This window comes from Venturia canescens, chromosome 4 (assembly GCF_019457755.1).
Source record: "Venturia canescens isolate UGA chromosome 4, ASM1945775v1, whole genome shotgun sequence".
In the NCBI taxonomy this organism is placed as follows: Eukaryota; Metazoa; Arthropoda; class Insecta; order Hymenoptera; family Ichneumonidae; genus Venturia; species Venturia canescens.
In genome coordinates, this window is record NC_057424.1 from 3,938,738 (window position 1) to 3,965,884 (window position 27,147).

Here is a 27,147-nt window from a genome sequence, read left to right on the forward strand (position 1 = left end):
AAAATGTGAATTAAGTTGCAAAATCAATATAATCTCATGTCACCGTTCATGAGTTCGCGATGCAAAGTATATTTTATTGAAACGAAGCGATATATTTGCATACGAGTATTTTGTTCAGCAGCAGCGATAGCGAATACCGTGTCATTAGATTCAATGATCGATATTGACACCTGTCAAAATCTGATTAAAAAATGATAAATATAAGGTTCACATTTTTGGATTGAATCGGACAACCATTTTTCCGATATCATTTTCAAAAGAAAATAAAATGACTAATAAATTCATAAATTTGAAAGAAAAATATTAAATGAAAAGTTTGTCCCTGCATGCTCAAAATGACAATTCTCTGCGAAAATTATAACTCAGAATTTGTATCCACCGCGGTCACGATACAACAGTGTCCTGTCTTTTGCAATTCATGGAAAAAATTGATAAGAATTAAAAAATATACATATGTATTTTTCGTTACGTCTTCAAGATGGCAATAATTCAGAAATATTTTTCATTCTGTTGATTATTGTTATTAACGATGTACCGAAGCGTCGTTCACACATCGAGACGGAGCCTTCAACGGTACAGCACTGAACTTCAACGGTACAGTCTTCTTCTGTGAGCATAGATCGTACGTACGTGCAACTCCTCGCGTCCACAGACGATACACCGAAACCATTCACTTTTATTTTGGATTATGCTTTTCATGATCTTCACATGCGTTACTCTCCGTAACAAAGAAAAAGAGGAACGGCGCGTGGTACATGCAAGGGATCATGTTCATCATTGCGTACGTGACTTTCCACCAAAGGACAAAAAAGACAAAAGGAGTGGGATCCGGACACTACTTAATCTATTTTTTCTCTTTCTCCTTTTGCATCAAATCACATAACCGCACTACCATTGTACACTTTTGACCCTACGCTTCCAACTCGGCGCTAGAAAAAGGATTTTTTTTGTTTTTTTACCGATCAAAGTTAAAATATATTTCTACATATTGGACACGTCGACTTCTGGCTCGTCGTAAACCACTTGTACTGTAAACAAAAAAAAAGACAACCTCATTTATGTTTCATTCATTCACGAACGCCAGAGATCTTTTAGAAGAGAATTCTAAGGCTAATTTCCAAGTCGATGATTCATGAAATTTCGTCAAACGTTTTGTACACGTTCATTGCACTTTTGTCAAAATGTTAAGAGATGGATGCACAAAAGTTTCTTTCATATTATGAGATTTTTCTATTTTATAAAATTTGGGCATGAAAACGTTTCTGAGAACAATGGATTTTTCTACACCATTAGGCAAATTGGAGTAAATTTCGACACCAAACTGTTGAAGATAACTAAACGAGATCAGATTTTTCTTTAATATTATCAACTCTGTAGTGATTACGATTTTATCCATTTTTATTTCTTTGACTATTTCGAAATGGTTTGTTTCTTAACGAGTGCAACGTCGGAAACTTTAATGATTAAAAATAGTTTGAAAATCTTCGACGCTGAAATTCGTCTCGAAGCTTGATTAAAGAGCGTGGTCGGTTTCACGATAAGCTTTATATCTTTATGTAAATAACTCACCAGACAGGGGGCATGGAACTTTTTCCGACACGTGTGACACGAGAGTTTTGGTATCTGATATGTATTGATATGGAAAATGCTGTAACATATGAAGCACTCCTCGACGCCCGAAAACTTTTTGTCCAAATTTTTCTTCCACATCAGTAAGCCGTCCCATATCGATCCGTTCTGGCAATAGGATGAATTTTTTTTTTATCATTTCAACGAAGAAGATTCGTGAAAGTGTTGAAATTAGAATGAATCTTCAAAGAGATTCTAATGCGTGGTAAGTAACCGACAATTTAGAATTCCTGCTTGATATTTATGAGCAAAAATGGCTGTAAGTTGACGGATACATTTTTTTTTCTTTTTTTAATGACGTTCAAAAAAATTGGGGAAAAAGTACATTCGCGTTACTAAAAATTCACTTACCTGATGAGTTAGGAAAATAGATAGCTGCATGTGACAATTTCTCCAATTCGCGGCTCCGCCGGCGTGCTGACCAGGCTCGACCGTGACCGGACCCAGGGGATGATTGACCGGCAGAACCATACTCAGCTCGAGTTTCGTGTCATCCATTTGATACAGAGCAACAACTTCTCGAGCGCTTGGCAGTACTTTTATCTAGGAATGAGAAAGGATTTCAGTTATGAAAAGGAATTTGACCACTGTACGACAATTTCTCGGCCTAATTATTTATTTTTCTTTTCATATTTCCAGCATTTGCATTTTCTGAAGAGCGATGTTTACTAAAATTGAAAAAAAAAAAAAAATCCAGGCAAAACCATACTCGAATTTTCAATGGATTTTACTTTCGCAAATATATTTCATTATCAATTGAGTCATTCATGATCGGAAATGACTCAATTGATGAAATCGAATATCTCGAAAATCTATTCTAAGGTTAAGGAGCATTTCAAATCATTTTTTGACATGTGACACGTTTTCTAATTTGCTTTATATTGTTTCGTTATAGCAAAATTTTCGATATTCTTCGAAAGAAATTCCCACTACTCATATTACGATTTTTATTGTTGATTATTTATCGAACTATAAGAAGGAAGCCCAAAGGAAAAAATATCGTAATTCAATGAGCTCTACGAACCTGCATGTTTTGAATATCGACCAGACGATTATTGAGAAGTTCCTCTTTACAGAGCATAGGGCTAACGTAAAGTGTTGTTATTTTTTCAACAGCTGCGCTGATTCTGCTGTCAGCCGTTCCCCACCATTGTCTCACGAGTACCGGTAAATGTCTCAAGCTGTTCGTGAACAGCCAGCAAACGATATGATCCAATCTCCACTCGGTCCAGCTCTCTGAGCAAAGTAAACAGTAAAGACACAAATTTCAAGTGTTCAAAATTATAAAAAATTCCATTTTTATTACAAAAAAAAACACACACACCACGAAACTCGAAAGACGGCAGAGTGCTGAATATCTCTGTAAATTTCGAGGACTTTGTTTTACTGTCCTGAAGAATCTCGACGGGCATTAACCTGAAGATGTTATTCAACAAATAGGGAAAATAGTTATCTCTGAAAAAAAAGAACAAATGAATGTTAATTCTCAATAGAATGAAACTCCATTATTTTGACTGAATTTTTGTATCAGTCAAAACATTCCTTCGTATCTGCACAAAATCGAAGAAAATTATAAGACACTGAAATAAGGCCAAATATATTTTTGGAACGTATTGAAGAAATAACAGATTTTTTTTCATCGCTCACTTCAAAAATTCTGCGTATTGGTACCGAACGTCAGCGTGGGCATGGGCACACATGTCCAACACATTTGCCCAAGCGAGGAGATAGCCGATGGTGTATGTGTAAGAGTCCGTGTGCGGTTGAATCGTGCAGCTCGTCGTGTCACACAACCTGCGCAATGAAAATGTCCAATTAGTTATCAAGGCTCTAAAATATATATAAATATTCTATTTTTTTTAGACGTACACAAAAAATATTCTTTCACTGGCGATTCATATCACAAATTGAGACTTTGAATAGAAAATCTTTTCAAGGCTTGCTGATTTAACTCGATTCGAGTGCATATTTTCATGTACAAAATGAACTTCAGAATATTGAAAATTAAGTGGACCATAGAAAATTGATGGATACGATTTGCGAATGTCAACTCGAAATCACATTTGAAAAATTAAACTTCAATTGAGAATCAACTCACTTAAATCCCATGAGCATGGTGTTTACAATTTTCTGTGTGCTCAAAAGAACATCCTCGAATTTTCTGATGTTCAAATCCTTTGTTTCCCAGTTCTCATTCTCGAGCAAAAGTTTATCCTGTTCAACCAAGGAAGGTATGACTCGACTTAGAACGTGATAGCCAGCCAGTTGCAAACTAAGTACGGGAGATGGTAGCAATTTGAGAGATAATTTGGTTATTTCTTTGGATGTTATTTTTGAAGATTGATCAGCTGGATGATTTTTGAAAAATGTCTTTCCGTCAATCACGCTCATGGCTTTGCCCAAATAGTCGAGCACAATTCCCGGCATCAAGAAATCGCTCTTTTTGTTGTATAAGCCTGCAAAAAAGTTCATAAAATTAATTCATGCAAAATGAATGACCAAAATTAGGCACAAAATGACAAAACACGTTTATCTCTTTTTATAGTTGCCGATCGCTGACCTACGAAAAATATCCACGTGCTGGCCATTCCGTGATGCACTTCGTCAGCAAACACATTTTTCCACTCGTCGAGCAGTGCTGATGGTAAACCATCGATACTTTCTCGTTCGTGTTGTTCAAATAAACTTTGAATTTCGTAATACAGTTCGCTTACAGCGACAGTCAGAGCTCTTACCTGAATGTCAAAGATAAAACAATTTTTTTTTTGCGAACAATTACGTCGTTTCCTACCAATTTACATGTGATGACACTAAAAGTTACAAACCCTCGAATCTTCATGTTTGAATTTAGATTCGTTGACGGAATTTTGCCAGGAAGCGAGAAATATTATAGCAGCGTCCCACAATCCTGAGCTCAGTTTGGTTGGTGCGATTTTTACAAACTTTCCAAAGAGTCGAATAATTTCGAGCGGTAAAACGAGATCGGACCATTCTACTCTGCTAACATCTCTGGAATATTCAGGATTTTTTGTTTTCGAGTTATCCAATATGATTTTCATGTCAATGAGTAAATGCGGCCTTCGATTACGTCATGAAGCACAAAAAGTACAAATCTCTTGGCTCGTAAACTTACGTATTCAAGAGCAAAAGTATAGTTTTGGATTGGTGTCTTTTGACCATCTTTTCAAGAACTTTCAGGCAATTGGTAACATTGCTCTGGTTATCAAGAATGCACCGCGCCATCACAATCGCTTTTAGATCACGAGCCAGTTCCGGAACGTCTTGCGATTCGACGTAAGAAGTCAACGTCTGAAACGAGACGGATTATTGAAAAAAAAAATGGAATTTTTCAATTTTATTCTCATGAAATGTAGCAAAATAATCGTTACTTGGGGACCCAGTTGTTCGACTTCCAATAGATGCTCATCCGACCCGTAAAATAAGCGAAGAAATTGTGAAAATAAACTACCATACTCGATCCAAGAATCGTCCACACTGTTTGAAATAAAAAACAATGATTAGATCACATTGATAAACATTTTTGAGGTTTTTCTGGATACCTATGAAATTTTTAAAACTTTTTTACTCAAACGTATCTATAAGAATCATGTATCGAAAAATATTATCGTTTTAGTGTTTCTATTGAGAATTAAGTTTTTTCGTATCAATTATACATTTTCGAAACAAAATATATTTGGATTGAGTGAATCGCGCTTACTTTAACGAATCTGTCAAGATTCTATTCCAGATATTCTTTGGGACTGATACTCGTAGATCAACACATTCGACGACCAGATTGTTGAGCGTTGTTTCAATTCTCTCATAATTTTTCGACTGAAGTAGATTAATGTGATGAAAGAAAGGAGCAAACACGATTAATATGGTTTTTAGCAGGAAAATTATTTATTCGATGTGACAGAACAAAAATCTTGATACTCACGGATTTAAAGTGATGACTGTAAACGTGGCCAAGACTCGCGATGAGCAATATGTAATTCAGCATGTAAGGAAGTTCGGTCAAACAATCAATAACTCCGGAATCAACTTCGTCGTTCATGTCCTCGTAATCCAATTTCCGAATCAATTTGTTCAGCAGCTTTGAATTAAATGAGGCCCATTTAATACAGTTTTCCGTTTGATCGGGAAGGAATTCCTCTTTCAAGGTGACAAACTTGATGGGACTGTCGTGCGGTACTACACTTCGTAGTGGGTTTGAGAGATAGAAATTGCCACTGAGTATTTCACCATAGATCGCAAGTCCCAATGATTGCGGTATCCATTCCTCAGTAAAAATTTTGTCCCGAGTATTGAATTCTATTGCGGATCGTAAAGAACCACCTGCGTCGAAATGACTCGCTGCTTCAATGAAATCGATCGTATAGTCAACTATGACGTCTTCAATTTGAGAATCATGGCTGAAAATTGGAAAGAAAACTGAACACTGAAACTAATTTCATGTTTCAACTTTCATCCAAAGAGATTTTCGGGAATCATCCCGAGGAGAAAATTCCAGTATCATTTTGACGAGGAAAAGATTTAAGACATGGAAAAACAGTGCAAGAGAGACTCTTGCAAAACATATCAGAAGAAAAAAAGTGAACCAAATTTGATTGATGTGACGTGATGTACAAGGATTAATGGAACAAGCATTCATTGGTGAAAATTGCCGAAAAAATACATACGAGCTATAAATCTTTTCGTGAATAAGATCCATGCACTCCTCGTGAAGTTGTGCGACCTCTTCACGTTTCAATTTTTCATTGCACATTGCGACACCAGATTTCCAAGAGTTTCTAATCATATCAATGGCGGGAACTTCGCTAGTATTGAGGGGATCACGAAGACTCAGTTCGAAAAGCGATCTCAACATTTTTATCGAGCTCCCGGTTGGATATTTGTGATTCCAAGTTAGTTGGAGTAGCCGAGATATTAATTCAGCGACGTTTGCCAAATCCGACAATTTTTCTTGGGTCAAGTAATCACAGAGAATATTGGAAATCCTCGAAATTGCCTCTTGACTTACACAGGGTTCTGAAGCAAATGAATAATCAAAATATCAATCGATAGAGTTCTCTATCGACGTCACAAAAAAAATTTTTTTTCATTTATCACGATATACGTTCGCTAAAAAATTATCATTCATTGCTTTACCGCCATCAGATGAAGTTTCGAAAGCCAAAATGAGGATATCTTCGTCGTCGTTTAGTTCCTCAATGACATTTTCGTTACTGGTAACATTTTTCGTAATAGCTAACAACTGCTCGGTAATCGGAGACTCGCGACACCATTTTCTGATTATTGGATCGTTTCGATTTTTTTCTGACAAAGCGCAGGTCACGGCGCTTCGCAATATCGTCGAATCGTCCAGCTAAATTATGAAAATTGATCGTATTAACATTACGAATAATACTGATACAGTTATTTTCGAAGACATTTCGAGATTGTCGCATTCATTATTCAAATTTATTGATCAACTAAAATTAATTAGTCACTTTCCTTACCTCTGTTAAAGATTTGAGAACCAAAATTTTACTCGTATCATCCATATACTTCAACGAACTAAACACCAATTGAACGGACGCTCTTCTAGCTTCAGGTCTGTCCAGTAGCCAATTTTTCAAGACTTTGTCATAAAATTGAAACAAATCAGCGTCGTCTCTGTAAGCTTTAGCGATTCCGATGAAGAGTTGTTCGCTTTCGAAACTCGTGACGAGATGATTGAGAAACTCGACATTTTTATAGGACGATTGATGAGTATTTTTGTTGAGATAAGCGACGCAAAGGTTGTTGACAAAGCGATCGAGCTCCGCGAGGAAAATCAAATCTTCCTCGGACTCGTTTGGTTTAATTTGCGATCTTTCTTCCTGTGGCTCGTTGGGATCAGAAAATTTGACACGTAAATTTTTGCGACTGTGTGTCGGAGCATTTTTCAAACTGCACAAAAGTTCAATTTGCGTGTCATTTATGTTCAAACTTTTGTCGTACTCTTCGTCCATTCGCTTCAAAATATTGACGAACGTCGTTTCTAATTCGCGCCAGAATTTTTCCACGATTTTTCCGTACATTGGATATTCTGCGTTGTTACGATTTTTACTCCAATAACGAACCAATTGCGTCACTTCGCAGAAAAGCACCGTTTTTAACGGTCCAGTTTCCGTTATTGATAATTCGATTACCGGCATGAGCTAAAAATCAACGATAAAAAAATAATTGAAGATAGATTTTCGCCTTCATAATCCCCTTTCTTTTAATTTCCTTAATTACTTTTTGGCAAACGTTCACAAAAATAAGATATTCATCAAATTCCTGCCGTACCTGATTTTTGAGTAATTCCTCACACAGTTCCTCATCATTTTTGTGTAACAATATGACGTATCGCAAGCACTCGGTGAATGATTTTGTGACAGCGAACATTTCCGAACGACTGAGCAGCACGCTTTTAGCTGTAAATCTATAATTGTTCGGGAATATTTGAAATAGATTCAATTTCCGATGCGTGATTGATGAACGACAAAATCACAGAATAACGTTTTATAATAAATACCCTTCGCGCATGTAGGTAAAAAAATTTATGAAAAGAGTTTTCTGGTCTACGTCAAATTTTGGAAATTGACTGACAAATGGCAAAAGGTTCGGATAAACGACACTCGCACAACATTGTCCACCGCTTTTCAAAACACGCCACAATTTAGGCAAAACCAGTTTTCCGATGCTCACCGAGAGATGCCAATCCTGAAAAATCAAATAACTTGTACGTTCAAAAAATGATGAAGATAACCTATATTCGGTAGTAATATGATATCATTCTGAAGATTTATATAAAAAGTTTTTACACGGACAATATGGACAAAAAATGGGTATTCCACTCATGTATCTTACATCGATTTTGGTGATGGCAACAAGCATAGATTCCCACACGGATGACAATAAATTTGGATCAGTTTCATCCAGACTGTTCATAATCGCGGTAATAGCTCTTTTCTTCTCTTCCATTATCAATTTCGTCGCATTTTCTATCAATGATGCCAAAGCATTAAAAAAAGACGTTTTCACCAGTAAGGAATCGTGCTTCGGAAGCTTCCAAAATTTAGCGCTACTGATTATTTGTTGATGAGAGTTTTCAGTTTTTTCTATTTGAACAGACGGAACTTTCTTCAAATATGCGGAATATGCTTGCAAGCTTGCTATCAAAACTCTCTGATATTTCGTTTCCAATTCTTCAACGGTCAAAGTCCTAGAAATAGAAATGATCATATATATGAAAGTTGACTAATGAACAGGTTCTTCGAACTTGTCGCTCATTCAATGTGTACACCAAAAAGCGGAATTGTCTGTTGCTGCACAGAAAAGTGAGATCTGAGAGGCTTATTAACTTACTTGTGCGTACTCATTGACTGTGGCGTTTGCACTCTGATAGTGTCACTGATGTAAGACAATATTTCTTCCTGACAATGGACAATTGCATCAACTATTTTTCTTTGTGGAAAGGTTTCCTGGAAAAGATTATTGCTCGGTAATAGAACTCTGAAACTTTCGGACAGTATTGTAAATTAAATATTGATAGTTTCAGTACGTTTTTTAATTACCTGGAAAGAATTTGTAGCAGCGGATGCAGCAGGTGGATAAGTGTCGAATTGTGAAGTGAACCAGGGACCTGCGAGTTGCTTAAGGTAAACAGCTATATTTCTACCTACTCTCTTGGCCAATGCAGCATGAGCTACTTGAACAGCTTCACGAACTCTGTGCTGTTCGTCTATGCACAATAGGGCGTATAATCGAGGCCAAAATGGTAACACTGCCTCCACAGAAGGAAGTGCCGCATCTCTACAAAGTTCAGCAAATTCTTGAAGTGCCTGAAAGCATTCAGAGTCGTTTGATTTTCTTGCCTTATTCATGATATTGATAGTCCCAGAAGAAGTGATTTGTCATTTTTAGCGCTAATTTTTTTTAAAAGTCACAATAAATATTGGTCAAAAAAAGGTCTTACAGAAAAAAATATACGAGCTTCTTCCTTTTATAAAGAAATTATCAAGGAATACCTTAAATTTGGTTGTAGCATCTTTCTTGTTCATCTTTTTCAAGACCAATTGAAAATTGGTTTCAATTGCGTTAATTTCAATGTCGTTCAATGTACATAAAGAGAAGCCTGGTAGAACAGGAATATAACCTCCGTCCTTAACGGCTGAAAAGCCAACAAAATTCGGCATTGAAGTACCGAGTAATTCGGCACTCCGACTGCTGTTCGATGGCTAATAAAAATATTGTCATAATATTATTTATCTATATACAATAATGAACAAAAAACCTGATTCCTTTTATCATTCGAAATTTCTGTTAGGTTATGGCACGATTTTGACGTTTCACATACCTTCGCATTGTTCTTGGTTCGTTGAGCCTTGTTTTTACCCATAATTATTTAAATGACGCATCAGCGGAGTGGTGTCACTATTTAAATATCGTTTTTAGACATAAAATTTAAGCTATTTTAAACGACCAGCTGTATAGAATTACAACTTCGCGATACACAGCAATAAAAAACCGCTGCGAGAACGATTTCTTTTGCGCATACAGCTTATCGTCGCGTAGCTGAACTTCAAATTCAATTTTCTCAATCGCGCAAGTGTGATATAATAAATGTGGGGAAATAAGAGTGAAATTCATGAAAGCTAGGAATGATATCCACACTTGTCTACACTCTTATCAACGCTCTTAATCTGACAACTATGGTGACGAATTTTTTCGATTTTTCTCTTTCAATTACAGCGTAGTAGAACAAAAAAGAGCACGAAAACTTTTTCGGACTTGTCCAGAAACTTTTCTCGTAGCAGCGCATATATATATCACTATAAAAACACTTAAAAAAAAGACAACCACAACCTTAGTTTCGAACGATCTTTCTTCTATATTTTCAGTCAATTTATTGAAACTTCCTTCCCCATTATTAATTTTGCTACGATGACATAATAAGATCATGATAAGCTCCAGATAAAAACGGATGGAGCATTCCTTCGCCGAGCTTCTATATATATTTGAAAACCATGCACGCCGAGTTATTGTGTAACGTTATAACAGTGAATATGTGCACAAAATTAGAATAACAGTAGCAAAATCATTCTGGGAACGCTTGATAAGGTGACAAAACCCTTTAGCCGGTACCGTTGGATGAGGTGCGTAATACGATTCTCTGCAAAAACCGAAATTCATTCACTGTTCTTGGCTATATGCTAGAATGATCTCATTTTTTTTCTCTCACGATCATCCTATTCATCATTGCAACAGTAAATATAACGGGAAAGGAAATTTAAAATTGACTGAAAATATATGGAAAGATCATTCGAAACTAAGTACAGTCGCGGTCTTTTATTAATACTTGGCATTATTTTTTTACTTTTGATTTACTAACAGACATATGTGACTGTATATAAGTGCCTGAAAAGTGTATTGTTTAAAATTGAATCTTTCCGCTAATAATCATCATGAAATCGAATCTCGATTCATGCAATATGCAATGTAGCTTGACGTGCGGGGAAGGAGACGCGGACGACGCATTCCACCGCGATGCGCAGAATCGGAGCTTAAGTTATGAGAGTATTTACTGTACAACACACCACCATCGTTGTTACGAATGACCGCTATCCCCATGACGGCAGCACTGCATGTACGGATTTCAAAATAAAAATATGTTCTGAGACATTGAATTTTGGAAAACAATAACTTATTGCACGGTAGCCATATGCAAATAACACAATCGAACAAATATGAAAATAAATCTTATAAACAAGCTTGAAACAAGCTACGTATGTGGTCTTCAATATTAACGTCAGGTGCAGTTAAACGATTATGACAATAAAGTAAAAAACAAATGTAAATCAGGAGATCAAACAAAGAAAAAATGATGGACATGATGGATAATATAAAAGAATGAATAAGAAAATGAGCAAGAGCTGTATTTTTCAAAGGGCGCGCTCCCTTTTCCCTTCTCGTATTTGGCACAGCTGATGATACTCGCGAGGGTGCGCTGATGGTTTTCCATCTGTCCATGAGCGCGAGGAGAATGAGAGAGAGAAAGAAAAATTTATACGCGGTCCATGTGAGAGTGAGAGAGAGAGAGAGGAAGGAAAAGGAGCGATTTATATGTATACTCACACGCGCGCATACACACACACGCGCGCGCGCACTAGTAAATCGGACTGTAAAAGCCATCAAAAGGCGTCCCACGTACGTTTAGTTGTGTCGGCACTTCCCCTCGTTAAACTCGTCAGTTTCTATTTGTCGTCTCTGATCTGTCGCTAGTCTCGATAGATTTTGAGCAAAAAAAACGGAATCTTATTCATTTTTGTCGAATTTTAACCAATACCAATCGAAGAGGGCGAAAAATTGTAGCACTATTTTCCTTTGCATTGGTCCTCGAAGTTACACCGAATTCGCGATAAATTGTCGCCAATCTCAAGAACATACATTATGATCCGGTATTCATAATTCATTACTCGATGCTCGTTCAGCCGCCACAAGAATCTTAGAAAGCGCGAAGAGAGATTCGCAAAATTATCCGGTGCAAAAGATCTAGTGTGTGTGTGTGTGTGAAAGATAGAGAGAGAGGAAAGTATAACAAGGCGTTTTAATGTGTTCAGCGGTTCTCTTGTGTGATACGAGCTGGTCCGCGAATTCAGAACTCCAAGGATCGAGAAACCTCGATTCGGATCAGACCGAACCCGATAAGGTATGATACAAATTTATCACACCATTTTTTTCAACCCCTTATCGATTGTTGCTTTTCATTGATTTTTTTTTTTTTATGAACTCTCGAGTTGTGGAATAATGGACGCAGTGGTTGTTCAATTAGCAATTGAGTCGCTAAATATACCATATTTACGATGCTTCGAAATGTTGTTCTCCTCATTCGAAATCGAACGTCACATTTTTAACTTTTTCTTTTCGAACGAAAATAAAAAATTTATTGCGCACGCAACATATAATTTGGAAATAACCGATAGGAGACGTGTTTACCAGTGACCTATCCTTGCAGATTGTTCTCTTCCTTCGTTTGCTGCTTTTCCGATTCAATTAATTTTCCGGTTATAACGTAAAAGTTTCACATATAATATTTCTGAGATTACGTGTAATGAGGGCTGTGGACTGGCCAATCTTCGGGGGTTTCGTCATTTTAAAAAGGATACAATACTGCAATTTTCTACTGTCACGCCCCTCAATTCTTTGCTCGCAATAACATATTTCCCTCAATGTCGCTGGATCTAATTTTGACGTGATTTTTTCGAAATCTATGGATATCACAATTGGCCCGATTTCCCATGAAAATATACACTTTTGTAGTGTTGAAATTCGCTTATAAATATCCTGGCTTACATCCTTTCTCAAAATAACGAACTATAGCACTCTAAAGCCAACGATGATTTTTCGAAACAGCTGATTATCTCGTTGTTCGAAGTTTTTCGTTTTTTTTTTTCGTTCTCCGGCTTGGTGAAAAAATGTTCCAATTACATATAGAAAATGAATCAAAGTCCGTTATTCGGTTTTCGAGAAACTTCCAAATGGAATTTTTCGAGGTTATGTTGTTTATATGGTGTTTCAAATGGAGCTTCACAAGCGGCCGTTAGAGTGCTAACGGACCGTTAATAAATGGGACCCAATCAAAATAATGGTCCGGCCTTTCTGATTGGTCTCCCGATCAAAGCAGTGACGAATTAAGACAAAAGGGAGCCCAGGAGATTGTTTCATAAAAAGTTGTTTTCACAAGGATCATCAAAAGCATCCATTTTTTGTGTGCGCAAATTTTCTTTTACCATTGAAAATATCAGGAACAAGATTTCATACTTCTACGCCGATCTCACTCGCGCAGCCTTGATAATAATAAAAATAATTCGCCACCAGGACAGATGGAGAAGCATGTGTTCCTTTTTTCGGTCCATTTGTGAACGCTGTAAGAAGAAAGGAGGGGCGGTGGGGGGGAGAAACGTCGTATGTATACATACGCGCGGTCGCGATGACCAGATGAACAATTCCAACGAGGGCGAAACTCGAATCGGTAAACGGCCTCTGCAGAATGCAGATGCTGAATATTTTGCCGGCTCGGGCGTCTCTGCTCGGATCTCGGATGTGTACGTTGGATCATTCGCAACGCGAGAGAGAAGAGAGACGCGTACACAAATACACGCGCTCTTAAACACGAGGATATATTTACTCGGTCTCTCGTTAAAGTCACTTTCGTCTTAAACTTTTTTCTCTCCGCCGCCTCTCACTCTTTCGGATTTTCGTACTCTACATATAAACGCCCGCGTCTCTCGACTCTCTAAATCACACCGGCCTATGCGGTTTTGCAAAAAACAAACACGCGCCCTGTTATACAGTTTTCTTCTTCGAACGCTCGTACAGCTATGAAATTCAATTACACCCGTTTTTTTTCTTGTCTCAGCTAAATACTTGTATAATAAACGTTTATTTTTATATGCAACGAAAGGTAATTGTGTATTCCTTCCGTAACTGTATGAAAGTTGATCAACTTCCCAATTTTTGTAACATTTCACTCGAAGTTGACTTTTGAACAAAAATTTTAGGTTTTGCTGGTTTGTGAAAAAGTCTAAATGAATTTAATTTTCACTGTGGTCAGGGGAAAAAAACAATTTTTTGATAAAATTTTTCAGATTATTTATTATTTGTCCTATCAAATAAAATTGTTGACATGAAAAAAATGAATTTTTCATCAATGATGAATAAATGTGTTCTGTCCAATTGTCGCTTGTCAAACTTCTTCTTTTGTCATCGAAAAGTCATTTTTCAAAAAAACTTTTAAAGATTGTTGATTTTTAGAAATTTTCTTTTGCGTAAAGTTTCTTCGTGTTTGTATCTTTGATGGAGAGGATCATTTCACAACCATATGCGGGATTAAACGAGGCGGGTTTTTTCGATGTACCGAGGGATTCACACGATTTCACGAGTGTTGTTCGAAGATGGGGGAAAAAAAATAACAGTCGACGCAATAGATTTTATTCAAGCTAATTATATGAGAAAATTTCTCTCATCGTATACATTTCTCGCAGTGTTTTAGTGCTTTACGCACTTGTGGCCGATTATTGGCCAAAATGCACGAGTGTTTCTTCGTTAGGAACTGCGTCACCATTTTTAAGTCTAGAAAATAATACGGTAGATACTCTCAAGTCTCTCAAAATGCCCGCAAACCGTTATGCGAGAATCAGCCTAGATAAACTAATAGCATTAGATCTATCAGAAGAAAACGTCAAAAGATACAATTGGTTCACCACCTTGAAATCGATGCTAGAAGAATTCCATTTAGACCATATTCTTAACGATATGAAGCCAGACACTCTAGCAATGGAAGTAATGAGTAACGTAAGATTTCGTGCCGACGCTGTAAAAGTTATGCTATCATCCTATAGTTTGGATTATAAAAAAATCAAACAACTTAATGTACTAGCATGTGAAAATTATTTGCTACAACATATTCCTTTAGCCCACAAGAGAATCATGGCTCAATGCAGGTTAGCAGGCAAACATTTCTTTTCGTTCAAATTTAAAAATTTTAGATATAGTTTTTCTGGAGAAGATATTTGTTTACTCCGTGATGAAAAGGCTAATGAATCTGTAAGACATATTCTAAATGAATGTAAACTACATGAACCACAACGGGATAAATATTTAACCAATATTTACTTCGAATACCCTGCAGGTTTAGAGATACTTCCCACAGAGTTCATAAAAAATATATACGCCTTCATAACTTTAAGCTGCAAAAATCGAGCTTTTATACTTAGTCAGTAAGATAAACCATAAAATTATTTCTGTAAAACATAGCCTGTAAAACAGATAATTTGTAATAGATCTACGATCTTGAACAAATAAATATTATTATTATACTCTCAAGTCTCAATACTGCTGGGACAACGAACACTTTTGGTTTTAGTTCGACTTTTTGTTTGTGTTCGAGAATGTTTATTATCGTAAAAAATGCGCACGGTTTTAACGGTCGTTCGGATACATTGTTCCGGTTCTTTTTTTCCACCGAGACTCGCATCGATGTTTCTTGACTTGAGGAACTCTTTGGCGAAATCGTCGAAAGCTTTTTTTCTCATTGGAAAAGCCAAAAAAGATTTCTCATCGGTGGAATAGTAATTTTTATCGATTGTTGAGTTTGGACGGTTATCCGTTCGAACCGGATCGCCCAGGAGGAACGTTTTTTTCGAGAAATCGAGGCCGCCTCGTTCGTCTTTATTGTCCTCAGTCACGGGAGTCACGGGACGACATTGTCTCGCGTGATTCTTCTCCTTGGCAATGTCAATTTTTCCACCGTCCCCGATATAATCGACTTTTCTCAAGGTCGATTCACCGCCGAGAGAAACTCGTCCACCGTCCCCCCGGTACTCGATATGACCAGAATTCTTTTGTATTTTTAAACAACAACCGTCACCGTGAATTCGAATTCTTCCACTGTTAACGGCTATCGTCAACTTACAACCGTCACCACTTAGCTCGATGTCGCGCTCGTTATTTTCCAAACAAAGTATCAACCCATCGCCTCTCAACTTTTTCGTCTTCACTCTCCCCAAACTTTTTGATCCATTTTTCGAATGAATTTCATCAGTTTTTACCGATTTATTGTTCCGCGTTAAATTCATTGTGCGCCCAATAGTTTTCTTTCCATCGATAACACTTGTTCAGATTCCTTGACCACAAACACTTTCGTCGTCCCGTTCGCTTTCACAGAGATCACAGCAAGGTCAAAACAAAATAAACTTATCGCGGAACTCTTTATTTACGTGTTTTTTTCGGTACTTTTGGTTTTGGATTCGAAGATTTCGTCACTACTACCGAGCAACGGCGGGACGGAAGCCTCTCGACTCGTGAAAAGTGTTTGGCGCGATGCGAATGATGCGACATAAAGTCGTTGGCTGCGCAAAGTTTATTCACCAATCACCGTCGCGTGGAGGTTCTTCCCCGATAGCAATAGAAGTCTGTACATATATATTTACGTGTTCGAGCGCCGGAAAAAATGATACACGACGCGTTCACACTGAAGCTGAGCGTCCTTGTAAAAACAAGCTCGCGGCCTGCGACCATTCGAGGGAATACCTGACTGAATTACGTGCATCCGTCTCTGTGTTTGTGCGCGCATGTATTTTTTCTTTTTCATCGGACGATAACGATTCATTGAGAAATGTGGGACCAACCGCGTCAGGGAAGTCCCTCCGCGGTTGGGAGATTGTACGAAAACGCGTTGCAATTGAATAATTCCGTATACAATCGGCGCTCGATCTCATTTTATTAAAATCTTGAAGCAACCTCAGTTTAACGACGCTGAAGTTTGCAACGTTGGAGTTGAACGAAATGAACGAAAAAAAGATTTATAATTCATTATTTTATTATTTCACGAATTATTGATGTGGCTTAAAAAATTACGAATTGGAAATTCGGCAGGGAACAAAATTGGAGTTTTACTGGAATTATTTGAGAGTTTTTTTAGATCATTTCGTTGGACTCCAACGTTGGAAACTTCAGCGTCATTCAGTTTAAGGAAGTCGAGGCCGTACAGTAATTTTTTTTTACCCAAAAGTTAGGCCAGTTTACACAGTTTGGCAATGTTGCATACACTTTAAAGAAGAGTTGGGAAAAAAAAGACGAAAAACTGGTGAAAGCTTAGTCGAAAACACGGACGGTGACGATTCTAGCCTCAAAAAAACTGCACGGGAAACAAATTATTATTAATATAATCTCAGCAAATCTTCTAATAAATCTGAATAAAATTGACATTATTCGGCAAGCCTTGTTCATGTTGCCCAAAAAATTTCATATTTTTAGCGTCATTTTTAACCCTCCGTTGACACACATGGGTCAGCAGTTTCATACCATGTTTTCCCATACCTAGACTCGTTTAAAAAATCTGAAAAAATTCAGGAATGTAGTTTGATATCAATAGAAAGAGAACATGCGTTAGGAAATGGATTAAAATTAATCTTTATTATTTTTATTCAATGAAAAATTATACAAAGAATGAGAAATTCAGAAAGAGACCGGAAACCGCAGACCCATGTGTGTCAACGGAGGGTTAACAGAGATATCACTGAATGTGTCTTGACTTCCATAAGGTTACATGTTATTTGGCTCAAATTGTTATTGATTTTTCTCAGCAACGACGCTCCTAAACTGTCTGAAAATTTAACTGATTTTTTTACACTTCCCTTTATAAGATGTAATCGGTTTATTAAAAGCGATGACATCATTTTCATTCTAATGCCTCATGAGAACGCGCGCGAGAATCCATGAGGAAAATTGGGCTTTCTTTTTGTTTGGGAACACCGTTATTGAACATTCGCCTGATAAGATTTTCTTCATTGGCTTCACGAAGAACTAAACGGTGCAATATAAATGTACAAATCTCGTAAAAATTTATACTACAATTGGACGGATTGTGGGAGATGAAAATCCTGTTGCAGAGAACCGTAGCAAAGAGCGCGCGTCGCACACGTACGTGGCTTCTGGCTTCGAATCGAACTGACCCTTTCTCCTTCTTTATCGTCTCGTTATTTCATTGACGCTCCTCTTTCCGGCTTTCCGCTCTGGAATTGCTTCGCTCGTACGACACTTTTTCAAACACGTGCGCACAGTGCGATGCTTTTTGTTAGCACGAGAATTCACAACCCTAGGGAAAAAAAGGTTGGGACAAGTACATTGATGGTCCCTTGTTTCCTGATCATATCGCGAAAAATGTGAAAAAACAATTCCATAAAAAAAATTATTGAATCAACTGTAAAGAATTTCAACAGAAAGATTAAAAAAAAATTCACAAATCCTGAAAAAGCATTACATTTAAAAAAATACGAATCTGTAATTATTTTTTGAAGTGTCCAAAAAATAAAATAAAACGTAAGAAATAAAAAAACGAAAAGTCAATTGAAAAAAATTTTCATAGCACGAGAGCTCACAATCTCTGCGAAAGTCCCAATAAAATGCAAACACGTTCGAGCAACTTTTCGATCAACGTTAGTTTCATTGTCGCTGAAAATAAGATGAATTTTTTTAAATTCATAGAAAAATATATTTTTTCCGTTTTGCTCACTTTTCATTAAAATCTGCCCGTTTCGAGATCGGTTGGGGAAAAGTATCAAAACGAATTCGAATTTCATAGAGCGTTTTACTCTATGATGGGCCAGCCTTCGATGTGACATTTGAGAGCAAACCTCGCAGAGTCACTCGGATTCTCCAACGCAGGAAACGCGCGCGCGCGCGCGCGGCGAGCCAGGTAAAAAACACGTCGTGACGAGCGAAAAAGCGGTGACAGAACTGCAATTTCATGCATTATTAAAACTCATGGACCTTATGTAAGAAGAATAATGGGATAAAAAATTTGTTTTTTTTCTTCTTTCTTCTATCACGTAATTGAAGGCTTGCCGGAAGTCTGGAGTTCACAAAAAACATCAAAGTCGGGAGCGATTATTTTGGATGACGTAATTTTTGTGAAATTAACTGGGGGAACTGGCTTCATTCAAATATTGACTCGACTTTCGGCCAAATATTTCGAGGGCGAATTGTCGTGTTGTCCCTTTTGTAATGGTTTTTTTTTCTCCATGTTTCAGAATGCAATCAACGCCTCGAGCATGAACGAATCAACTCCCGAAGCGATTATTTCCGGGGACTCGGGCGTAATAGCGAGGATGTTGGTTTGCGAGAATGCGGAGGGCGAGAACGGGAGTAAATCAACGAATAATTTACAACAAGTCGCTCGTCACGATTCCGGGGTTCCGGAAGATTTAGTCTCGCCTTGTCCCGAGGACGCGAATCATGCTGCTGAGAGCGAAGACCAAGAGGACGATCCTGATGGAACGATTAACAGCGACTGTAATATCACTGTCATACACGTTACGAACGGCGAAATCGAACCGATAATTGATAGCAACGAAACGAACGATTTCAATATCGCCCAAGAATCACAAGACATCGAAAGCAGTTCTAGAGATTTCACACCCGAGAGCAAAGACAGCAAGGATGGCAGCGACAGCGGTGTCGAGGGTTGCGCCAACGAACCGCCACGAGTAAATCATTTTTATTTTATTTTCTCTTATATACAATGCTTACTTCATGAAAACATATAATCAATCAATTTATATTATAGAAAAGAAAGTTCAAAAAATGTGCGTGCCGCTAAAACTCAGAAACGAGTCCCGGTACGATCAAGAAAGTTATATGGTCTGGTAGCCCTTTATTTTCCGTCCATGAAGAAGGTTCCCGTTTTTACCTGAAGGGCGTGCTTTTAAAGATACAAGGGCTGGAAGTTTCGCCTCTCATAGAAACAGTCCAGAACATTCGAGAGCATAGCATTCGAAAGCACTCCACAACATTCCAGAACATTATGAAATGTTGTGAAATGTTCGGAAATATCCTAGATCATTGTGAAACATTCCAAAACACTCTCAAATGTTGTGGAGTATTCTGGAACAGTGTGGACTATTCGAAACCTTTTTTGTATGAGTGGAGCTACTTATTGGTAGGGTTATACACTAAACGCTACTTACTGAAAGACGCCTGCTTTTCTCACGGTCAACTGTACGTAGCTTGCTCTCGAGTCGGAAATTCAAATAATTTATATATATATATATATACACCCCAGATAACTAAATGAAAAATATTGTTTATAAACAAGTATTATAAACAGAAGTATTGCAGTTAAAATTTATTTCCAATAAAAAATTTGTACTTCTCATATTTTAAAGTTTATTCTTTTAGTATTCCAAGTATCTAGAGTCGCGGCAGCGACTCTGAGACAAGTACATTTATAAGATATGATGAGTTGCTGCCAGAGACTCTTTACCGGAGCGATAGCGTTTCCAATTGTTTTCGAAAATTTTCAAAATTTGTTTTTCCAACTACCAGTCTCGTATAAACTTCCCGGGCGAAGCCGGGTACCATAGCTAGTAATTTATATAAAGAGAAACGATTCACTGCTAGAATTTAAACGATACATTGAAAAAAATACGAATGCAGTGATGCATTATTGTAAAAAAATTAAAAAAAAAAAAAAATACAAGAAAGTATTATTCAATTTGATGCAAAAAGATGCATTTGAAAGGTGAAAAATAAAATACTACTACGATGATTTATGAGAAGGTGGATTAAAAATATATTGTCTTTAATGCTGGTAAATGAACAGGTCGAATACGCGAGCAGTTGCAACGGACTGGACGAGGTGTCGTGCGGATCGAGTATGGTGAGCTGTTGTTCGGTGTACGAGGATCCTTGTGCGATTATTCCGGACGATTCACAAATGCCGAGCACAAACACGAGTGTGGCGGAGGGAGGCGGTGGTGCGGGTGGCATCGGCGGCGAAGGAACGAGCGAGGGAGGAAGTGAAAGTTCATCTTTAGCGGGAAGCTGTTCGGGTCCGAGGATCGGAAGAGGAACATCGGTGAAGCGAAGTTCTTTTGCTTCATCGAGCTCGAGCAACGTTTCAACGGGATTGGGTAAAAGGAAACCAGAGCCGAAAGGGAGTCAAGGGAGTCAGGAGGAAAATTCTCGAACTGCACCGACTCCGCGTACGAAAATTCGTGGGAGCATTGGAACCTCAGCGACTCCGAGAGCTTCCTCGAGCACGAGGAACGTTTCTGGTAATTTGGGATCACGCGATCGCGGCAGATCGCGAGAAGGAAGATCCACAACTCGAGAATTAACTCAGGCGACTACTTCGACGTCGAACAATAATACCGAAAGACGCGGCTCGAGCAGTACAAAGTTTCGCGGTTCAATGGGAACTGCAAATGCTTCTTCAAATGTAACGGTTAGAACAAGAACGCGACCATTGCCGGATTCACTGCCATCCTCTTTGACGACCGAAATCGACCGCGATTTAGCCGCTCACCGAGGAAGAGCCTCTACCTCCAAATCCCGGGGAGCTTCAACGAGCTCGCGTGGTCGCGGAACTCCGGGCTCGACTCCTTGCGACGAATCTCGAAAATCGATTGGAGCGTCCAAAAGTTTGTACACTTCTCGCGCGGAAAAATCTGGCTCTGGGGCTTTGAACGAGGACAAATCTCTCGATGCTTACGCAACTTTGCCACGCACGAAAAACCGCGCCGCTTTTTCTCTCGTCAAATCGGTCGATCGAGCCGACGATATTTTCGGCAAAAACGAATGCAATCGTGAAAAAACTCGCGACACCAGTTTGAGCAGAATCAACGGTACGAAAAAACCTCGTGTTCCCAACACGAGGGAATCCTTGACTTCTCGAAAATGCTTGCCACCTTATCCGCGAACGAAGAGCGGCGCTGAGAAAACGAGAATTTACCACGAGATCGCTGTACAGACCGGCTTGACTGGAGAAGACATTGAAAATGTTTTCGCCGGAGTTGAAATTCCCCACCACGATCCCAGAAACATCGAGAGATTGCACGCTGAGACTCAGACAGAAGAGGTCTGGGAGGATGTTAGATTAGTTAAAAGCCAACTTAAAATTCTAACCTCTGATGCCAATAGACTCAAAATTGACAACGAAAGACTCGAAGCTGAAAACAACAAACTTGAGAGATTACTCGCTGAAGAACGTGCTGATCATGCCTTCGCCCGACAGGAATTGGACAAAAATGCTCGAAGAGTTCTCGCCATGCTCGGTACTCCGCAATCCGAACACGACGAGGCCAGTGATAGTTTTTTGGAACTTGAAACACATTTTCAATCTTCCGGACAAGTTGTCGCTAATCAACAAATTGAAATTGCCGATCTTCAATCACTATGCAGAATGCTCAATAGGGTACGGAATCGAATCCTTATTTTGCCAATTATATATTATTTTTCCAATTATATATCACTTTTATCGCGAAAATCTGTATTCACTTATACGTTTGTATTTCAAGGATTTGGAAAAGAGTTTAGCTGCCCAAAAGTCGTTACTCCAACAGCAACAAGAACTTGAGGCTGAATCGACCGAGATGCAAGATTTTTTACAAGAGGAAAAAGCCACTCTCGTCGAGGCTCTCAAAGATGCTGACTTAGAGGTAACATTCTTCCCGTGAAAAAAAAAAATCATTTTTTACTCTGAACGATCGAGTTTCAAACTGTTCTCTAAACTCTGTCTTAGATTGGACAAAAGAACGAACTTCTGGCTCAACGTGATATCGAATTAGCTCGACTTACCGAAGAATGCAAACACCTTGTACGCATGAGTGAACAAAGAAGGTAAATGACGAAAATATATTTTTCAAATGTTGAAAATCTATTATAACTTTGAAAACATTGTTTTTATTTCACGTTCGTTCAAAGTACATAAAACCTGAGTACGAAATGTACGAAAAATTCAAAAATTTTGTTATTCACCTCTGCAGACAAGAAAATCTATCTCTTGGCATGAAATTAAATGCCGTGGAACGACGAAGCAAGGAATTGTTACTCGGTCAAGGTGCTGCGGTTTCCGGTGCGGCGGTTGCACTCTCTGGACTGGGTACAAGACTCGAGGGCTTGGTCGATCAACTCGTTCGGTCGTATAAAATTTCAGAAAAAGATCTTGAAGTGAGTCATTACCCCGAACGTTTTTCAGTACTTAAATATACACGTAAAGAAATCAAACTCGAATATCCCATGAATTGAACAGACGTGATTCCGACATTTGCATCCTCTTCATTCAAGAAAAGTTGCTTTCGTTCCTTACACCTTTCGGTATGACGTCTAAAGATTGTTCAGAAACATTAGTTTCACTATATAGACCAAATGAAATTTACCAAACTTCATTTTAAAAAAGAACATTCATTGTGGTTTAATAAATGATTTTTGCTTGATTTTTTTTCATTCTATTGGGGAGTTGAAATGCCTCGTTATTCAGTTCTTTAAATTACGATGTGATAATGGGTTTGATTTATTTTTTTTCAGGACGCAGTCTATCACAACGAAGCGTACAGTCGAAGCAACAGTAGTGCAGAGTCAAGTCCTATTAGTTCAAAACACAGTTTGAAGGAATGTACACCGAGTCCAAAACGAGGCTCATTTGTTTCAGCGGTTATCGGAGCAATAAGAAATGCCGCAACTCATCCTTTCGCTACTAAAACAACTGCTGATAAAAAACCATCACCCATCGATAATTCGAAATATATTTTTAAAGGTTCGGTTTAGAGTCTAGTTGAATCTTCCTCTATGATTAGAAAAAAATTGCATAACAACAAATTTTTTCTCTGCTTAGAATTGAGCACGGAGACTTCATCCGATTTACTGGATTTTGAGACTGAACCGTGTCTCATGATGGAGAGTGTTCTCGAGGACGTACCCTTGCCCGATACTTACTCTCACAATATGATATCCAGCAGTGATTCTTTGAGACGAGCCCTCAGTGTTCCTGAACCAATCGACGATACGAACGTCCGACTTCCAAGGCTCAACGATGAATGCACGAGCTTAACAAATCTCACACAAGCTATTTTGAATCGACGAAAGGTTTTTTACATTTTACAATATTTAATAATATTTCAAAGTTTAATCCGCACGAGGAATTCTTTATAATAAAATCGCATATTCTTTCAATCTTATTCTATAGATTTGTGGAATTTTAGCTTGATCGTGATGTTTTTTTGTTAAGGTGGAAGATGAAGAGGAAACAGGCGATTGCGAGTCCCAGAGTGGTTCCGAAGGTCCCGGTACGGAGACGAATTCTACTGCTCCGATAACTGATTACTGTCCAGCTGTAAATTTAGTCGACCAAGTGATCGATGTCGACAATCTTGTAACGAAACTTTTGAAAGTATTACGCATTATTCAATTGGACAATGATACGTGCATACGGGATTTGCGCGACGACAAGTCAGTATGAACTCAAATTCATTTGGTCAAAAGTTCCGGAAAAATTGGGGTGAGATTACGAGGTTAAAATTAAAACGAAATTCCAGATCCGAATTGGAATCGAAGTTGGAGGAAATGCGTAAAATTTCCGGCGAGACGCTTGATTCCGACGAAATATTCGCAGATGCAGTGGATTACAAGCGACGAACCGTAGTGGAAAATCGTCCAGAGTCCATTGAGATCGATACGACGGTTAATAATCCTTCCCAAGATGAAAAATCGACAACCGACTGAATAGTTCGATAAAAGAAAGATAAACGAAACAATAGTCGTCTAGATAGGAGCATGCGTAACTCTAAAGTCGTTATAGTATTTTCAGAATACGAGAAAAACTAGAAACAAACCGAAAAGAAAGAGAAAAATTAACGAATAGCGAAAGATCGCAAGAACTGTGTAAATAGGACGTAACCATTCGTTGACATGAATTGTTTCTACCCCATCGTTCTTCTATTCCAATCCATCGACGGTCAAGTGTCAAGAAATTTGGTTTACGAATTTGTTAGTTTCGATTGCTTCGTATTGAAAGAGAGAGAGAGAGAGAGAGAGCGACGAGGGAGGATACTAATTTTAATCTAGTCGGACGTGAATCGTCCTCGATCAAGTCGAGACTTCCTTCGATTTAGCACTCTTGACTTTCGAGATGTGATTTGACAGCTGTTGTACAGCGAACGATATATTATGAAAACGACTTATACTCCTAAGACATTTTTTCTACCGAACGACGATGTGATTCCTACATACCAAAATGAAAATGAAAGAAAAAAGAGGAAAAAAAAGAAACGAAGCTGGTCAGAGACGTGTATGTTTAATTTTTGATCAAATAAAGTTTTGTCTTGGTATATTTTTTGCGTTCTCTCTAAAAAAATATCAATGGAATCTACTGGATTTAAAGTAAAATTAATCGTATTTATAAGTCGTTTTTTGTTCGTAGCTTCGTATTTATATTCTTCGTATTCAGCGTCTAGGTGGAACCGATAATGTTTTTCTTCTCACTGATGCTGATGATGAACTCTTCGGAGAAATGGAGTAAGAAGATTTATGAGCCGAAGACCTGAGCTGTAATAAAAATAAAGAGTAACAAAATAAATGATTGCCATAATTTGCTAAATATTTGGCTCTCTTTGTCTCTTGTTTTCGTAGAAATTAGAGATATTCGAACGAACCCGTGAGACGATTTGGCACTCGATGGTTTTTCCACGCTCGCTTCGCTCGTTGGTTTGATCGCGATCGGTGCCTCCTCAGGTTTCGGTTTCTCGACGCTCGGACCGGGTGTTCCAAAAATACTGGAATCTCCGATGCCCGGAAGTCCACCGGCTAAAAGAAGACCCTCGATCGGTGCCACCACCAGGACAAGTCCGTCAACGTGAATCCGATAATTTTCTGTTCCATTTTGACGTTGATCGTAATGATCGCCGATTTGTGGTTTTTCCTCGTTTGCACTCGTTGAATCTTCCGGAGAACGAGAGATTGTCAGAGACGCTTGTTGTCTTGGCGCAGCGTTGCTCGATAGGATGATGACGAATATAAATAAAATAATGAGCTCGGATCTTTTGAAAATTCTCATTTTTCCAATGAAAAACTCTACCATTCTCATTAACTTTATTCTTGATGAAATTCGATATCTCAATCTATAACTATTTCTTTGATTTTCGTATATCAGGATCCGACGACTCCTGAGTTCTAGCAAGATCTGAGCTCTCCAGCCACCTCAGAGACGGGGTTAAACGCCAAACAGGACCCCCACTCTCAGAGTACTCGCAAGAGAGGTTCACTCCTCTATTGAGGTTCAAGAACCTCTGTTGACCGTGAATATTACGCAGCTCAGCTGTTAGAAATTGGTGATGGCTCGTGAATCTGCTTATTTTTACTTGAGCTTCATATTCGAAGAAAAATTTCAATGATTCGAGCTTTTTCAGAATTTTACACGAAGAGAAAAAAATAGTAAGAACCAAAAACATTGTAATTTCCAAGTCAATTCCGAATAAAAACTTTTAAATTTCGTATTTTGCTCTGACAAAGGTTTAAACTGTGTTGTTCACTGAGGAAAAATTGTAATTGATTTATCTTGACTCGATGGTGAACTGTAAAGTAGAATTATTATGCCGTTTTGCTACAATGATCCACCAAAGTGTTTAGAAATTTACTACGGTACATAGCAGAATTTTATTCACTTTTGTACGATATCATATCGGTATACATGTGTACCGATATATTTATCTTGGCACATATGATTTCAAGCGCGATTTTTCGGTTTTATATTTTTTACTTGTTATTTGATTCTTTTGACACTTCAAAAAACAGATACAGATTAGTTTTTTTTTTAAATATAATGTTTTTTCAAGATTTTTGAAATTTTTATCCAATTGTTCTGTATTTTTTTTACAACTTTTAAAAAAAATTTTTTTCAAAGTTTTTTTATCGATGGAATTATCAGCAAACGAGGGACCATCAATGTACTTGTCCCAACCTTTTTTTCCCTAGGTACATGTGTACCGATACATTTATTTTGGCACATATCAATTTTCATCGAGTTTTCCCTTCACTAAAAATTACTATGTATATGTTCGTAAGAATTAATAAATATTACGATACAAACCTCTACTCGTGTGGCACCGTAGTGTAGTGTTTACTCAGGTCGACGAGAGGAATTTTTGAAGAATAAGAATTCTCATTCCCGTT

The 27,147-nt window shown here is 38.0% G+C and overlaps 4 protein-coding genes across 4 annotated transcripts; 1 reads left to right on the forward strand and 3 right to left on the reverse strand.

The window, feature by feature from the left end:
• Window positions 1–438: 438 nt before the first annotated feature.
• Window positions 439–10,170, reverse strand: Ltn1 (E3 ubiquitin-protein ligase listerin). The gene is made up of 23 exons (XM_043416150.1): window positions 9,998–10,170; window positions 9,669–9,878; window positions 9,216–9,482; window positions 9,007–9,122; window positions 8,509–8,863; window positions 8,174–8,361; window positions 7,945–8,080; window positions 7,131–7,814; window positions 6,781–6,997; window positions 6,312–6,660; window positions 5,570–6,044; window positions 5,348–5,463; window positions 5,019–5,124; window positions 4,763–4,938; window positions 4,455–4,638; window positions 4,190–4,364; window positions 3,728–4,085; window positions 3,277–3,423; window positions 2,954–3,084; window positions 2,654–2,865; window positions 1,981–2,172; window positions 1,570–1,737; window positions 439–1,028 (listed from the first exon to the last, which is right to left on the reverse strand). Exons 1-23 carry the CDS (start codon window positions 10,037–10,039, stop codon window positions 969–971), a joined length of 5,064 nt encoding a protein of 1,687 aa, XP_043272085.1. The 5' UTR covers window positions 10,040–10,170; the 3' UTR covers window positions 439–968.
• A 1,656-nt stretch (window positions 10,171–11,826) lies between these two features.
• On the forward strand, window positions 11,827–25,309 carry corn (cornetto). Its single transcript, XM_043416509.1, has 10 exons — window positions 11,827–12,349; window positions 19,233–19,688; window positions 20,804–22,396; window positions 22,500–22,640; window positions 22,724–22,821; window positions 22,968–23,151; window positions 23,509–23,737; window positions 23,816–24,066; window positions 24,209–24,429; window positions 24,516–25,309. The coding sequence occupies exons 1-10, from the start codon at window positions 12,251–12,253 to the stop codon at window positions 24,700–24,702; spliced, it is 3,459 nt and encodes a 1,152-aa protein (XP_043272444.1). The 5' UTR covers window positions 11,827–12,250; the 3' UTR covers window positions 24,703–25,309.
• Window positions 14,616–16,850, reverse strand: pirk (poor Imd response upon knock-in). The gene has a single exon (XM_043416510.1). It carries the CDS (start codon window positions 16,275–16,277, stop codon window positions 15,522–15,524), a length of 756 nt encoding a protein of 251 aa, XP_043272445.1. The 5' UTR covers window positions 16,278–16,850; the 3' UTR covers window positions 14,616–15,521.
• On the reverse strand, window positions 25,255–26,183 carry LOC122409174 (uncharacterized). Its single transcript, XM_043416511.1, has 2 exons — window positions 25,632–26,183; window positions 25,255–25,524 (listed from the first exon to the last, which is right to left on the reverse strand). The coding sequence occupies exons 1-2, from the start codon at window positions 26,060–26,062 to the stop codon at window positions 25,458–25,460; spliced, it is 498 nt and encodes a 165-aa protein (XP_043272446.1). The 5' UTR covers window positions 26,063–26,183; the 3' UTR covers window positions 25,255–25,457.
• Between the last annotated feature and the right edge of the window lie 964 nt (window positions 26,184–27,147).